The sequence below is a fragment of the Musa acuminata genome, chromosome BXJ3-8 (genome assembly GCF_036884655.1).
Source record: "Musa acuminata AAA Group cultivar baxijiao chromosome BXJ3-8, Cavendish_Baxijiao_AAA, whole genome shotgun sequence".
Classification (NCBI taxonomy): domain Eukaryota; kingdom Viridiplantae; phylum Streptophyta; class Magnoliopsida; order Zingiberales; family Musaceae; genus Musa; species Musa acuminata.
In genome coordinates, this window is record NC_088356.1 from 1093285 (window position 1) to 1110512 (window position 17228).

A 17228-nucleotide genomic window follows, 5' to 3' on the forward strand; every position below is an offset into this window, starting at 1 on the left:
ACTATGACACAAATAAACATGAGTTAGCAGTTTTTTCCACAGAAAAAACTAAGGGACAGATTGATGATACCTTCTCCAATCTATTTATATATATATAATTTCTTTAAAGTATCAAATTAAGGAACTATGCATCAAACGTGAGGCACTTTTGCACCAAGCAGGCACAGTTTTGTCTTGGACTATTTGTTGTGGTTATCGTCACTCTTGTGACTCTAAAACTTCAATTTTCTACTTTTATTTGGACCAGTAAATCATGAGTAAAATTGGTAAGTCTTGGCTTGAATAATGAGTTTCCTTAATCCACCAATTTGAGCCAAAATCATCAGTGTTACTCCAAGTATGATGCAGATCTGAAGAGTGCAAAAAGATCAGCATAATTTTATAAAATGCGCTTCAGATGCAATAGATTTAAGGGAACTCACTTACCCAATTAATCATCCAAGGCATGCCGAACCTTCTTGGATTGTACATGGAAAGCCACGTTATGCAAGGAAGCTGCATAATAATTCATGAGATCCATTTGGTGAATTTTGCACAGCACTCAAATGCAATTAGTTGGGTTCATGAATGCTTTCAATGATTGGTCAGAGACAATTGTCTGCTGAATGAAAAAAGAAAAAGAATTGTTCATGAGTTAATTGAGCTCGCAATGTTGTTGGGGCAAAAGCAAAACCTCCCAAAAAAATCCGAAGTAGTGCACTGAAGAAGGGAAAGGTTATAGCAATGAACATTGTAAATGCTGAAAAAACAGTTAGCAGATATTAGTATGCAAATAAAATAGAAATACTGATATGGCCAAAATCAAGCAGACATTACTAACATAAGCTGTTCGTGCAATTTAGTGAATAACTAGATTCGATGGTTTGGGGGTTTTCTAGCTCTGTAATGTGGTGTGGAGTGTCAACCAGCATAGCACCCAGGAGCTATCCGGGTGGCATATGATTAGATGGGCCTTTGGGGTAGTGTTTAGGGCTAGTTCGCTGTTTTGATTCATAGTAGTGTCATATAGGCACTTATGGGGATTTTTGGCTATGACGAACTATCTTAGACCTTTTGCCATGCAATTGTTCAGAGCCTTCGAATTCTATATTTTTTATTTGCATTGCCTATCAAGTGTTTGTTGAAATGACTGCTTGTTTGATCTCGAGTTAAACACTTTATTTAACATGTCTTCTCTTTTGTTGGTTCTTAAGGGACCATAAGAGGTTTCAGGGAGATTGACCCTTTTGCGGACGGACACACAAAGGTGTCATACGACTTAGACAAAACCAGCTAAGTCCATGATAGATGGTATCGGAGCGGGACAAGCACACATAGAAACACTTGACATACAAATATGGAGGACCTAACAGGACTGCTTTGAGGGTAGCCAGCATGTATGATTATTTGAAGAAAATGAGCATAGAGACGTAGAGAAAGGAGTCACTTAGAAGAGTGGATATCCGAGATTGACATTAGATGAATGACCAAGTCTTCGCGTGAGAGGCACCACAAAGGCAAGTGAGTTGGAAAGAATGCATAGCACATAATGGTTGTGATGGCTAAGTTCGAGCTATGGTTTAATGTTGACAACCAAACTTGACGGTGCTCAAGGTAAGCAGAGCGTTTGGCAGAGGATGAGACCATGCAAGGAGGGATGTGTTACTTGACGTTCGAAAGAGTTGTGCAAAGCTCACAAAAGTGAGGAAAATTACTAACTCGAAGAATTCAGTACTTATGTAAAGGCTTATATGCGGACAATGGACCGTCCGTGGTCATCTTAACTAAGGTGATTAAAACTTGATTTCATGGAGCATTAAAACTTTATTTTCTGCATGGGAAGGATATATCCGTATGAGGCTAAAGTGTATAGCAAATTCAACATGTTACTAGGCCTTGAGGGATATGATGGGGGTTGTATTAGCGAAGAGTTATAATTTAACAAGCGTGTTTACGAGGGCGAAACATTGCATAATTTATTCAGCTAGGTGGAGTAGTCCAAGTTGATGGTGGTCTTTGAAACTTTCAGAGAGAAGGATACAAGAAGAAAAGTTACTCCAATTCGACAAATATCTAAGAGAGACAAGTCTTAATTTTTTAGAGAGAGAACCATGTGTAACGAACCACATATGTTGATAAAGTGTACCTCGAGACAATAGCCCAATAAAGCTCAATAAACCGAGCTAGCAATAAAGAATCGTTGCATAATCTCGTATGAGGTGATGTGTTAGTGGACGTGTTGCGAGATCAAGTGGGGGAGTAATTCAAGGTAATACTGAATGAAGATACACTTAAAGTCGATGTGAAGATCGGATTCAATGGAGGACTGACTCATGAAATGGTAGGTGCGAGGGTCACCATCAACTTAATACCAATAGAGTAGCAAAGCAACTTAGGTGGAACTTGGTGAAGTGCCTAAGTCGCATGAAAAGAGTCAACATAGAAGATGGAACATAGAGTAGAAGTTCGAAGCTTTTCCTGGATAGAGGTCAAGAACATAAACTTTTGCAGAGACAAGAGCGAGATCATATTGTTCCATGGGTCTCTCGTTCTAATAGAGCAAACTCATTTTGCATGGTGTTAAAGTTGAAGGAAACTTCGAGGCACACGTACCTTATCTTGATGAAGCAATTGACGAAGGGACAAAGGCAACTCAACTTATGTGGACAAAGTTGGGACTAGAAGGCTTTGACATGGGATAAAAAGACATGAAAATAGATACTTTGGAAGAATTGTCATTGTGCGTGTTGAAGAACTTTTGGTGTCTCGTGTGGCTATCAATTATATAGTTCTTTGTTATGCTCAAAGGCCATCTTCGAATGTGATGTTGGGGACGACCAGACTTGGTTCATGCCCGAGATGGGAGCATGCTGATCTGACCCCAAAAGCTATTGTGGATGATTTGTCGATGTGGATCCGGGTAACCGCAGTAGAATCACCGGTGACTCATAGCATATGTTTCTTGGTGACAGATGACTATGCCTGTGTCGGACCATCCATAAAAAGAAAAAGAAAAAACACCTAAGAAATTATTTACACACAATCAGTTTATGCATAAGCTAAAGATTGATGATGGTTCATCGCATTTGATAATATTAAAGCAAACAAAGAGTTGATAGACTTCTGAGAAGCTCCATTATTTATTTCTATGATATAGGAAGTATACTGTTTCTGATGTTCCATTTATATTCTAACTTCGTATATAGCAGTCTATGAATAGAAACTGTAGTCCTGGGCCTCGAGAATGATCTGCCTCAGTCCACCAATAGGAGACAAAATCATCAACATAATCCCCAGGATGATGCAGATCTGAAAGGAAGGGGGTGGGAATTCATGAGATTATGAAGAGAAGAGATGAAGTAGGTGAGTTGTGTTTGATTATTACCCAGTTTGTGATCCAAGAGAAGCTAAACCTTCTTGGCTTGTAGATGGCAAGCCAGATTGTGCAAGGAAGCTGTGAAGGATTCAAACCCATTTATAATAGAGAAGAAGACATCGATGTTTATAGTCCGAGAAGGAAAGGAGAGGAGAGGAATGGAATGCTCACAAAGTACGTGGTGGGGGCGAATGCGAAGCCTCCGAAGAATCCGAGTAGTCCTCCAAAGAAGGGGAAGGTTATGGCAATGAACATTGTGAATGCTGCATATGAAATCACGCAAAAGAACAGAATTAGAAATGGGTTTTTTTTGTGCCTAAAGAGCAGAGGAAATGTGAGTTGAAGAATATGAATTACCAACGTAAACTGTTCGTGCAATCAAACGAAGGGTTAGGCCGGGTGGGAAATGAAGTTTCTTGACGAGCACTGTCTCCATCATATCAAAGACCGGCATGGCATAGATCTGCATGGATGATAGATTCAATTGGGCGATCATAAATTCCAAAAGCTTACATGGTTAGCATAGGATTCAATATATGTCTCCATCAAATTTAAATTAGTTATCACAACATAATTTATGCAACTTAAATGTGTGAATATTTCTAGGAACGTAGTGCAAAAAAAAGCTTCGTACCTGATAGCTTCCAATGACGTGAACGACGACGAACATGTTGGCCATGACGATCAACCATCGGGGCTTATTCAAGGTGATAAGGATGTTGTCCTTCACAGCGTTGCCGAACGCCCAGTACCCAACCAAAGCCACCGGGAAGTAGCAGAGAGCCACCACGATGTAGGCGACGATGACGCCCTTCCACATCGGCTTCTTCGACGGCTTCTCCGGCGTGGAAGGGATGGTGGCTTGGATCTCCAACACCACGTTGTGCCCCGCGTAGGCGAAGGCGACGTTCCCCAGCGCGCTCAAGAAGTTGAAGACGGTCCCCGCCGTGCTCGAAGCCCTGTAGCCGTACTCCACGTCCGCCTGCTTCCCCTTGTCCGCCGAAGCTCCCCAGGCGATGGTGGAGTAGCTGGAGACGATCGACATAAACGATCAGCCAAAGAAGAAGAAGAAGAGGAAGGACCTGACGGTAGCCCGCGGCGCGGTGCAGGCGAAGGACCTGAGGGACATGACGGCTGCGGCCAAGGAGACACCGGAGATGGAGTTGAAGTTGGGGAGCTGGGACAGGACCAAGTGGACGGAGGCGAAGATGATGATGAAGTAGGTCTGCTTGATGGGTGTGCAGTCGGGGCAGACGAGTTCGTGGAACTTCTTGAGGGATTTGCCGCCGGTGACCATGTAGACGATGTCGACGCCGACATCCACTACCAGCTGCTGCGGCACCACGATCCACAGGCCGAGCTTGTCGCCGAAGGCATGCTGGCCGAGCTCGTGGTAGCGGTCGAAGCGTTTCCCGGGCACCATTTCATGCATCTCCACCATCTGCCACAGAGTGTACAGTGTGATGATCCATGACACCACGAGCACTACAATTCCCGGAGCCCTATTTATTTCAAGAGAATATGTGCATATGTTAGACAATGACGGAAAAGGTTAATAGAATGTTTAGATTCTATTAGAAGAGAGATGCAAAAATAAATCAATCAAAATAAAATTATCTAAGTTAATAGAATGTTTAGATTCCTTATGAAGATTCCAATTTAGAAGTTACCATCCGAGTTCAGACATGGCATACGGTAAGCTAAGAACACCAGCTCCAACCATGGCCGTCACATTGTGGAAGGCTGAGTACCACCACTTGGCATTCCTTGATGATGTGATCGGGAGCCAATCATCAATAGACTTCTCCTGCGCTGTCTGCGTGTTATCAAAGATAATAAATTGTAAAGGAAGCAGTTCGGCAAGAATGCTTGGATCATGACACATTCGTTCTATTCTCTGTGAAGGAAGAAAGAAGAAGATGAGGCATAGGTCACATAGGAGAAAGGTTATCCAATCCTACATATATACCTTGTTGTTGTAGCTGCTGCTATGGGCCTCGGGGAGTGAAAGAGGTTCTGTATCCATGGATAAACCTCAGGTGAACACACTACGGTGGAGTAGAGGTGGAGAAGGAAGAGTGGGATGATGGAATGAAGCAAGATTGGATAACAGCATCAATACACGAAAGACTGAGACGTGGATGGACTTCATGTTTCTTTCATTGGAATATATGGCGATTTGTGATTTGCAGCAGTCATGAAAGCTTACAAGAATGCTTTGATCATGACACATTCATTCTATTCTCTGTGAAGGAAGAAAGACAAGAAGAAGATGAGGCATAGGTAACATAGGAGAAAGGTTATCCAATCCTACATATATACCTTGTTGTTGTTGTAGCTGCTGCCATGGGCCTCGGGGAGTGAAAGAGGTTCTGTATCCATGGCTAAACCTCAGATGAACTCAGTATGGTGGAGAAGGAAGAGTGGGACGATGGAATGAAGCAAGATCGCATAACAGTATCAATATATGAAAGACTGAGATGTGGACTTCATGTTCATTCATTGGAATATACGGCGATTGCTAGGGAAAAAAAAATATATATATATATATATTTTAGATTTTTCACAGAAAAATACCTCTTAGATTTAGACAGAAAATATGATTTATCATAGATTGATGTTCTTATAATTTTGAAGATATCAAAATAGCATGGTGTCGAGATCGAACGTCGTCTTCATCAATTAACTTTGTAAAAAAATAAAAATATAATAAAAATATAAATATCCAATTATAGTTCACTATGATGATGAAAACATATAAGTATAGACAATAGTGTTTAATATAAAATCTGATCTTAATATTTGTATGAATATATTAAAAAACACCTTCACAACATACAATTAATTTGCTGATGAATCGAAGCATGATTTGAAAATAGAGCCGGCAGGACACTATGTTTCGAACTATTTTACATTGGGTTGGGGATGCCGCCGGCCAAATACTATATATAGTGATGGGATTAGAACATCGGCAATCCATCCATTCATCGAGGGGAAGGTCAACATAGAACAGGATTAGATCGGTAAACCTGGTGATGATTTCAACAAGGACAGTTGGTCTTTTGTCCGAAACTTGGAACAAGTTCATTGTTGATGTAGCTACCACATGACACTGATGACATGACGACGATCTTGAAGTAAAATAATAGGTAAGAATCAGAATCTAAACTAGTGATTGAATGATGATAATTATACAATTTCAAGTCATGAAATTGTTGTATGTGAATGGTTTGGGTGACGACATCTTTGTTCTTTTAAGTTGACCACTGAAACTCAAGTAGATTGTACCAATTAACCGATTGGGTGATAGTATATTTCAACAATTTATAAATCAAATTAGATGTAATATTTTTAAACTAATTATAGATTATCTTCTGTAATTAACTACCTATAGTATTTCGGTCTTTACACTTTCAAAAATGATATTGAGATATCTATACTTACGAACGTGAAACATTAAAATCTAAAAATTAATTTCACAGAATTAAAAAATCAAAAGAGAGGTTTTGTTGGATCTCAATATAACTTTTGAAGATAGAAGAATTAGAATATTAAAGATAACTAATTACAAAAGATAATATATAATTAACATAATATTTTTTTTATTATTGAACTAAAGATATTGTAATCAATTTAATTAATTCAAAATTTCACAAACACTAATTATTAATATTGTTATGTTTATTATAGTTTCATAAAATATTTTAGAGTTTTGGAATTAGAAACAAAAACATGAAAAAAAATGACTTTTATATAAACCTAGAAAAACACTGTAATCGTTGAATAATGACTCAAAATATAATATAAATTAACTTATCGAATGTAAAAACTTAATCTTTATATTTGTGAGTAGGGTGTCATCTTAAAATAAATACTGAAAACCTATATAAAAATATTATGACTGATTTAATTCACTTTGTGCACCCATCAATGCAAGATTGGATGTCATATTTTTTAGGCTAAAGGACAAAAAGAAGAAACCTTTATGGAAAAATTGAAAACCCAAGGAATTTTAGGATGTATACAAATCAAGGGATATTACATCACAAAAATTAGAGAATATCAAATCCATTTTGTATGATAAGATTAAGAAATATCATATCAACTTTTATATAACAAGAGCATGGTTAACCATAGACAAGGGATACTACATCCCCTTCTTAACTGAGAGGTCTACAAAAATACCACAATGTTCGTTTTGAAGAAAAGAAAATAAATAGTTAGAGAGAGAGAGAGAGAGAGAGAGAGAGAGAGAGAGTTGTTTAATGTGCATATTTTTTCTACTAAAATCCATTGATACTACAAATATTATATGTATGGATTAATACGCACTCTCTGAATTAGTATTTTCCAAGTTAATTTTCGATGGATCAAACAGAAGAAAATAAGGAAACCAGAGTTGTTTGTAGTTCTTAATGGCTTGCTAAAAATGTCGGAAGTCACTAAGAAGATGTCAACTCGAACAAGTTTTTGAGTGGCTTGATATTGAAATGGATGTCACCAACAAAAAGCATTCTTGTTGTTAGGTGTCCGTCACATATAAAGGGTGTGAAAGGATTGGTATGACATGAAAAGTCATCAAAAAGATTTATTCATGGATTTATTCATTGCCATAATGTATGTATGTGTTGAATAGCAACATCTCACAGCACAGCATTTGTATTGATCTCATGTAATGCTACAATTTGCATGTTGAATGCAGCAGAAATTGATACGAAATGTGTTAGTCAACGCAGAAAACATGGAGGGAGAAAAGTCAACCCCTCTTTGGAGTGGATTTCATGTAACGTAATGCATCAAAACGCAGATTCGTGTCTCCATCGGAGGTGGATGAGTAGAACTGAGCTGCTCCATTCTTTGTCTGAAATGTGCGAACCTCCACTCCTCTTCTGCCTCCGACGATAACTCCACTAGAGCGCGCACGTCGTCCCGGAACGGCAGGCTGCCTTCTCGAGACACCCACCACCTTTCCCTTACCCTTATAATAAACCTTGGCTTTCTCTTTGTCATCAGCTTCTTCAACGCTGACGTTTCCGCCACCTCCGGCCGGGACGAAGTCCTTCAACGTCATACGCTTTCTGGCTGGCCTACTGGAGTTATATTCGTGATACGAATTTTTCAGGACCAACAGAAACCATCAAGATTACGCTCGGAGAGAGGATGTCTAAGGGCATTGGAATTGCGGAGAAAGGAGTTGGATCATCTGCTGCTACCTTATTCTGTTGAAGTGTTAGATTGAAATGATCAGAGAAACAATAGATCCGCTGCTCAGGACGTTGAATCCACCACAGCCATTCCATGGCAAAACAGCGCGGTCTGCAGATCAGAAAGAAGCAAGTTTCTCTTCTCGTTTCGGATTCTCACACAATAGTCTCGGATACTGTACATTAAGGTGCTTGATATACATAGCTACTCCAAGACATGGAGTTGTCTGAGGAAAGAGGTTAACGGGAGGGGGTGGATGCTACGTGGAAGCGAGGAGCACAAACGACACAAGCCAAGAGGAGGATGGCGGAGGAGATGGCGTCCTCCTCCTTGCTGAAGCAGCTCCTCTTGAATCTGCAAGCCTTCCCCTTGTTGCATTGCAGCCTCGCCGCTGCTGGCTTCGCTTCCGCCTCCGCCTCCTGCCGCTTCTTCTCCATGAGCCTCTAACCTCGTACGCCATGGATCGAAGTCACATTATGCTTCTTTATAGAGCCACGAGCGTGGAGAGGATACCATCCCAATTACTTTCCACTTACTCGTTCTTAAACCATTCAATCTAATAATAATTTCATTAAAAAATAGTCATTAAATTAACATTATAATCAAGTCTCTCTCTTTTCTTATTTTTTTAAGGAAAAAATTGATGATGTCCCTAATAAAACAAAAAAAAATTATCAACAAAATAGTCGGATCATCATAGCATTTTGGAATCTCTCATATTACATAAAGCTAAGTAAGTGAATAGCTTCGAGTAACCTATGAATTGGGATGTTCTTCGAACAATCATTTCGGCTAGTAAATCGTCTATGATAATATAAATTAAATAAAAAAATAAACTTAATGTAACTCCTTCGTATCAAACTTAAGAGTCATTTCCATGATAGAAAAATAATATCCAATAGACGAGTTTGGACTTGAAATCCTGCGATAAAATGCTTTCAGTGGTTGGAAACATGTTATTTGTAGTGGCAGAGCTAAGAGTTCTTCAAAGTTTGTGGTTGCCTACACATTATTCCTCGGTTATCTGTCCTACTCTTAAGGTTATTTGTGGTATCCCTTATGAACACATCATGGATGGATGAGAGAATCCTCTCTCCACTTTAGGCTAAGAAGATGGAGTGTCCTCTCCACATAGGAATACGGACACCAACGATGATAGATGGAACATTAATTAGCTGGTTTCATCAATTCTTTACGGTGGAATAGAGTCCTCCTCACTCACCCACCCAAAAAACAAACAATCACAATTGAAGTGCTCTTAATTAATGTTTTCTGAAAGCTTATGGACATGATGGTGACAATTCCACATGGTCATGCATGATTCCAATGACTCCACATGGATGACGTCCTACGAAACATGCCATGGGAAAACGATGGAGCTCCGATCTTACACAGTGAATGAACATGATGATGATTCCCATCTCTATTCCACCTTAGCCACTCAACTGTCACGAACAAACTTCTAAACAGGATGTTTGATGTAATGCTTATGTATGTCCGTGTCTTTTGGTATGTTTATGCCTTGTACATTTTAATTGACAAGAGGACTAATAGTCCCATTTTAATTAGGTTGGTGGTCTCTTTAGGCTTGTAAATAAAGGTTGTGTCATGTGGACACGTGGGTGAGATTTTCGGTCTATAATGGACCATTTTACCCTTTGTTGTACAACGGTTCAGAACTTGTAAGGTCTGTTTGTAATTTGCATTGTCTATAAAGTGTTTTTCGGAGATGTTTGCTTGTGAATCCCGATTGAGACGTTCTCTCTAACTCGTTCTCTTTTTTGTTGGTCCTAAGGGACAATGGGAGGCTTCGGGGAGGTTGACCTTTGCGGATGGACACGCAAGGGTGCCGCACGACTTAGGCAAAACCAACTAAGTCCGTGACACAATGCCACCAATATAATATGTATTCTTTGAAAATAAATATATAAAGATACATACAAAAAAAAAATCAATATTTGAAGAATTAATTTGGATATATGAATAGCTCATCGAGTTCAAAAAATACTTATTTGTTGTCTTTTGCATATGACACATGATCAAGTTTTTTCAGATATTTATATTTATTAGACTTATTCAAGTTAGATTAGAATACATTTTAATCACATTTGTAGTAGGGTAAGTAGAATCAAATGAGTGCATGGATGGGTACTTGATATGGAATTAGATAAGATAAAATTTATAAGTGGTAACAATGAATTTCTATTTGGCTTGGAAAATATTTTTGTTAATTTTATGGTATTAATTCTTTATGAGATATAACATGTTAGTTTAGAGCTTTGCTATCATTAAAAATGTTTTTGAATTAAAATGTCAAATTTTAATAATCAGTGACCAAACTAATTGTAGGAATTAGTTATTTAAAAATTGGTTATTGATCAATTTTTGTATTTAATTTTATCGAAAACATATAGGACGGTAACTTTTTATTTTTGTTATTTCTATTTTTAATCATAAATTTATATTATAATATTTATATTATATTATTATTATTATTATCATCATCATCATCATCATCATCATCATCATCCTCATCATCAGCGGTGTAGTTGGAGAATGATCTCCAAAACCTAAATTTTATTTAGTTCTTTGATTAATAATTTGTATCTTAATTTTTTTCCAAAAATTAGATTATGATATTATTATATAAAAAATTATATGATATTTTTCCCCTAGTAAGCTTCCAAATTAGACTGAGGTAGAGAAATCTTGTGCCTATAATTTTGAGTTAGATAAAGTCTACATTCTCTGCATCTGATTTTGGCTTTGGTCAAATGTTGTTTTTTTAATGTCAAACTTACTTTCTTGGAAATTTATAGTGACCAATTGCAACTAAAGGCTTTATGCTGGCTTATTAGAAAAGTTCATACATGTTTTCATTTCTCAATAACAAGAGTCAAGAATGTTCTTTGTCCCTCTTTCCACTCTCACACATAAGTAAGCATCACAGTTTTGAACACATGTTTTCTAGCATATAGTTCTCATAGGACATATGTAAGCATCATGAAGAGGCATGATCCTTAAATAAATTTGCAGTGTTTGATACAGACAAAACATTTGGAAGATTACTACTAATCCATTGTTGTTGACATTTAGGACACTTTCCTTTGGATTAGGGATGTTGAGGTCTTACCAAACAAGGATATGCCCTACAAAGTTTCACATACATCCATTGCCATTCTTCAAATTCATGAACTTATAATATATACATGAAAAGAAAGAGAACTAGTCCAAATCATTATGATGTAATTGAGCCACATGGAATCAGGAAGTTAACCCTCTTTCATAAATTAGAGGACTATCATATGACAAGATGACTGGGGTTTAATTTTATTATCTCTCATGTAATATTTTCATGTAATCTTCATTTTTTTTTTACTTTCTCTCTCTTCTTTTTCTTTTTATTAATTTTTTATTTTCATTATTATAAATAAAATATGACATTAGTATTTTGTTTCTTCTTTGTGCTACTTTTCATCTTTATGATGCTGAGTTGCACTGGTGCTCTCATAATTGCATGATATTTGTTGGTTTATGCATTTTTATAAGCAAGATTTGAGATGGGATGAGATTTGTGCCTCACCTTATTATTGCCATTATTATAATTGATATCTCTAGAAGATAATTACTTGTCAAAATAAGATATTTCTTCATGTATGTATACTCATTAGATTTAAAGTAATCATGATTGATGATTTAGTCGATCATCATTTATCTTCGATCTGACCTGACAAAATTGATTTCAAGTGTTGTCATATATTTTCAATGTAGGTAGAAAAACTATGTATGGTGTACATCTGACAAAGTCTCTTTGGCCACTAAATAATTTTTTATTTATTGTAGGAAAAAAAATATGTAAAAAGTTTGAATATCTAGATTTGGTTTAATGTATACAAAACACACATAGAAAGATTAACTTTAGATACATGAGAAGACCGTCTTATACGCTTAGTTTTATAATTATTATTGGTTACATAAGAATAACAAAAATATTATCTTTAGATATCATGTAAGATGTTTCATTGTTGAGTGCTCATGCCATGCATGGCCTCCGGAGTGATTATTGATTGTTGTCTTTTTATAGACATTTGATATATATTTTTTTTTTCTTGATATAATGAATATTTTTTTTGATAAAATTAATCTCTTTATGACACTTGAATAAGTTTAATTTCAACATTACGTTGATCAAGCAAATAAAAGTCGAGCTGTAAAATTTGTACTTGAAGAGATTGTATGGATCAAACAAAGATGTGACAATAATATAATCTACTTTTTGTTGTATTTCCTTCTTCAGTTGACTGGAATTTGCTCCAAATTGATCATTTTCTTCCTATGTAAGTCTGGTCCTTTTTCTTGCTCGGTTTCCTCGTTTCATTTCTTTATCGCACTACTTGAGAACACCATATAAACCTTCGCATCGTTCTCCTTCGGTCGAGTTATCCGTAGAGCCTGGGTTCTCCTCTAATCGGTCCCTCCACAAGCTTCCTATTATGTCCGGCATACCTTCAGCTTGGGCAACTCTTTCGGCCACTATGTTCATCAAGGCATCACTGGATGCATGCTCGTGCAGGAAAGTCATTACACTGTGTCGAGATGTCAACACTGTCAGTCCAATCCTTTAATGCATAAGGTTGTCCACGCAAATGCTTAGATAGTAGAAGTAAGCGTCAGGTCGGGTTGAGTTCGAGCCTCATCTCTCGAGGGTAGTCTTCTCCTCTCGACGAGTTACTTGCTTTTTCGTCAACGATTTCCTTACTCGACCCTTCTGAAGTTTAAGTTAATGTCGAGTGGAGTTGGGGGAGAGTTGAGTGCTAGAGGTCTCTCTCATTGACGTTGGTTAGGGGGGTGGCTTTTATACCTGCGAACGAGGATCGGTCATACATGGTCCGTGAATGGTTGCCGACTCCTCGGGCAATTGGCTTGTATCTTACGTGTAAGCATCGACTAACCTGTATAGACAAGTGTCGTGTAGTATCGTTTCGAGCTTTCTAGAATGGCTCTGCGGTATGCAGCGCCGACTTGTTCGGTGTCGAATAGTACGAGGGCAGGTGATTGTCCTGGAGATCTTTTATTAGCACTGTCATGACCGTCGACCGCTGCCACATGGAGTGCTGAAATATGCCATATCACATTGAGGTTTGAAAATAACTTCACATAAAATTTCAGATATGGGTTGTGTCTCGTGATCCAATTCATATCTCTTCCTGGATTCACCAACGAAGCTGATGGTTCCTATCAGCGGTTGTTCCTCAGAAGCAGGAACGACCTCCTCTTTTGTAGATGAGGTTTAATCGGAAGGTTGAAGTAGTTGATCTGCAATCTCTTTTAGGACGTTCGATTCTTTCTCATATCATTTTCTGAAGTTATTTTCTTCGTAAATTGTATGGATATATATCCAGCATCCACATTTCTATAATGATCGAGCCAGTTATGTATGTTAGGGTACGAGCATCACTCACCGGAAAACTTAGTAGTCTGCAGGCTTTGTTGAGTGATTACGTTCTCCTCGAACAAGAAACCTCTCGAGTCTGTAATAACGAATGATGGGCGAGCAGATTCCTCCGAGCTATGCCGACACACTCTTTGTTTATGATTTCGACTCTTTGGAAGATTTCAATAGCAAGATTCTCCCTCAAACAATGTACACGAAATGGTGAGGATACAACACGCACACAACATTGTTCCTAACGAAAGTGTAGTATATCCGGATTCCTCCACCATAGACTCCTTGAAGCAACCAAGTATTCCTGGAATAATCTTTCCCTGTTTCGCTACGATTAATCATGCTTACGCATCAAGCATGATTAATAAACCACTTCCTTGTGTCAAAAAAGTCAATACCACATCACTTCCTGTTGGATTCTGACCATGTCAAGAAGGGTGTGACCAAGAATCCTAATTGTTTTGTCATGGTTTCATTAGATTCTTTATGGTTGATGGCCGGCTTCTTGTCTCCCTTCAGAACTCGAGGAAGCTTTTTTATTGCGAGAGATGAGCAGTGTTCCCTGATGGTGAGAAAACGAGTGGTGAAGCATATTGTACTCCCCATTACTGCTGGAGTTATGCTGCAGCGAAAGGGAGCACGACTATTAAGATTGCTGGTTCTTCTCACCGTACGGGATTCGTGTTGCAGTAGCTTATGCCATTGACGTTGTCGCCCAATTATGTTCTTTTGACTCATGTCGATACATCTTTCGATACGTAGATGCACAAAGTGACCGACGTTTTGCTGTTGTCTTGACGTCGAAGTTTGTCAATCGAGGAGCAGAAGTAAAAGCTTTACTTGTGCTACGATTTGTTAGCTCAGAGAGAGAGAGAGAGAGAGAGAGAGAAAGAGAGAGAGAGAGAGATATTTATAAGCTTTACTTGTGTTGCGATTTGTTAGATCTGAGAGAGAGAGAGAGAGAGAGAGAGAGAGAGAGAGAGAAAGAGAGAGAGAGAGAGAGATATTTATAAGCTTTACTTGTGTTGCGATTTGTTAGATCTGAGAGAGAGAGAGAGAGAGAGAGAGAGAGAGAGAGAGAGAGAGAGAGAGATTTATAAGCTTTACTTGTGTTGCGATTTGTTAGATCTGAGAGAGAGAGAGAGAGAGAGAGAGAGTTAAGCTGCGATATCCAATGTCTCCTGCATGCTACTTGAAGCCTCAAGAAGAACAACTGCAACAGTTGAATTACAATGAGGAGGGGATGGGTGACAATGGCGCCGAGCTCGGCCTATCGAACATGGCTAAAATGGATCTGCATCCAGTCTGCTTTAACCTGCTTCCGTGGGATCATGCCTCGTCAGCGTGGTTTTCTCCTCCGCTGGAGCTCATTCGGCAAAGGAAGAAGCAGCGGACCACCAACAGCGTCGCGGCCATCACCGTCGTCGGGGGAGATGATGTTGATGACGACCGCTCGGATTACGCCCGGAAGCTTCGTTTCCGCGATCTGCTCCGCACCTACAAGCAGAGGATCTCGGCGTTGGAGGTGGTCGAGGAATCGCCTGAATCCGATGGGGTCTTCGAGGACGGCAGCGGCGATGGCATGAGGCTGGTGCAGTTGCTCATCTCGTGCGCCGAGGCGGTGGCGTGCCGCGACCGGGCGCAGGCGTCGGCGCTGCTGTGCGAGCTCAAAGCCAGCGCGCTGGTCCTCGGCACTTCGTTCCAGCGCGTGGCGTCTTGCTTCGTGCAGGGCCTCTCAGACCGCCTTGCGCTCGTGCAGCCGCTCGGCGCCGTCGGCATTGTCGGCCCCGCCACCGTCCCGCCGCTGGCGCTCGAGAAAAAGGCCGAGGGGCTGCGCCTCGCCTACGAGCTGTGCCCGTACCTCCAGTTCGGGCACTTCGTGGCCAACGCCTCCATATTGGAAGCCCTTGAGGGAGAGAGCTCCGTCCACGTGGTGGACCTCGGCATGACCCAGGGGCTCCCCCATGGCCACCAGTGGCGGCAGCTGCTCGATAGCCTCGCCGGCCGGGGCAGCCCACCGCCCCGCCGCCTCCGCATCACCGGCGTCGGCACCCGCGTCGAGCATCTGCAGTCCATCGGCGACGAGCTCAAATCCTACGCCGCGAGCCTGGGCATACACCTCGAGTTCCTCGTCCTGGAGAGCAACTTGGAGAACCTGAGGACCGACGACTTCGAGATCGAGCAAGGCGAGGTCGTCGTCGTCAACAGCATCCTGCAGCTGCATTGCGTCGTCAAGGAGAGCCGAGGGGCGCTCAACTCGGTGCTGCAGGTGATCCACGAGCTGTCGCCTGCGGTGCTGGTCCTGGTGGAGCAGGACTCGAGTCACAACGGCCCCTTCTTCCTGGGCAGGTTCATGGAGGCGCTGCACTACTACTCGGCGATCTTCGACTCGCTCGACGCCATGCTGCCCAAGTACGACACGAGGCGCGCGAAGGTGGAGCAGTTCCACTTCGCGGAGGAGATCAAGAACATCGTGAGCTGCGAGGGGCCGGCGAGGGTGGAGAGGCACGAGCGGGTGGATCAGTGGCGTCGCAGGATGAGCCGCGCCGGATTCCACCCGGCACCCATCAAGATGATGGCTCAGGCGAAGCAGTGGCTGGCGAAGTTTAAGCCTACTGAGGGATACACCATTGCCGAGGAGAAAGGGTGCCTTGTGCTTGGTTGGAAGTCGAAGCCCATCATCGCAGCTTCTGGCTGGAAATGTTAAGACATCGAAGCACTTCATCCTTCTCATATTTGGTTGCTGCTGCAGCAGTAGCCTATTGTTCTTAGTTGCAGAATTCCACCACTACTGCTACATCTATTTCTATCTATCTATTACTACTGAGTGGTTAAGAATAAAGAACAGCTACAAAGTGATGCCTCTTTAAGAGAAGTACTTCCCATATCTTTTGCTGCTAATTAACTTGACCTCAACAAGGATTGTATGTTCATCTAGCAATGTTAGTGTTTGAGTTTGTGCATTGTTGCATCAGTGATGGGTCTCATATTCGAGTTCACGGTTTAATGTAATGGAAATATTTTTTTTAATGTTTGAGTGTTTGAAGGTCTCTGGTATTCGCATTTTAGTCTGTTTAATACTGGTAAGAATGTCCACTTGATCATCGACTGAGAGAAAATCTCAGTCTAACAATTCTCATGATAATTTAGACAATATAATGGACAGCAGAAAAGCTTTTCCAAATTCATATATTAAAATGACATCTTACCTCGTGTCTTTTA

The 17228-nt window shown here is 40.2% G+C and overlaps 2 protein-coding genes across 2 annotated transcripts; one reads left to right on the forward strand and one right to left on the reverse strand.

The window, feature by feature from the left end:
- Positions 1-3059: 3059 nt before the first annotated feature.
- LOC135644619 (lysine histidine transporter 1-like) lies at positions 3060-5174 on the reverse strand. The gene is made up of 7 exons (XM_065162353.1): positions 5026-5174; positions 4474-4857; positions 3990-4383; positions 3713-3818; positions 3527-3618; positions 3365-3433; positions 3060-3288 (listed from the first exon to the last, which is right to left on the reverse strand). The coding sequence occupies exons 1-7, from the start codon at positions 5076-5078 to the stop codon at positions 3190-3192; spliced, it is 1197 nt and encodes a 398-aa protein (XP_065018425.1). The 5' UTR covers positions 5079-5174; the 3' UTR covers positions 3060-3189.
- A 9926-nt stretch (positions 5175-15100) lies between these two features.
- LOC135644990 (GRAS family protein RAD1-like) lies at positions 15101-16970 on the forward strand. Its single transcript, XM_065163002.1, has one exon. It carries the CDS (start codon positions 15181-15183, stop codon positions 16711-16713), a length of 1533 nt encoding a protein of 510 aa, XP_065019074.1. The 5' UTR covers positions 15101-15180; the 3' UTR covers positions 16714-16970.
- The last annotated feature ends 258 nt before the right edge of the window (positions 16971-17228 follow it).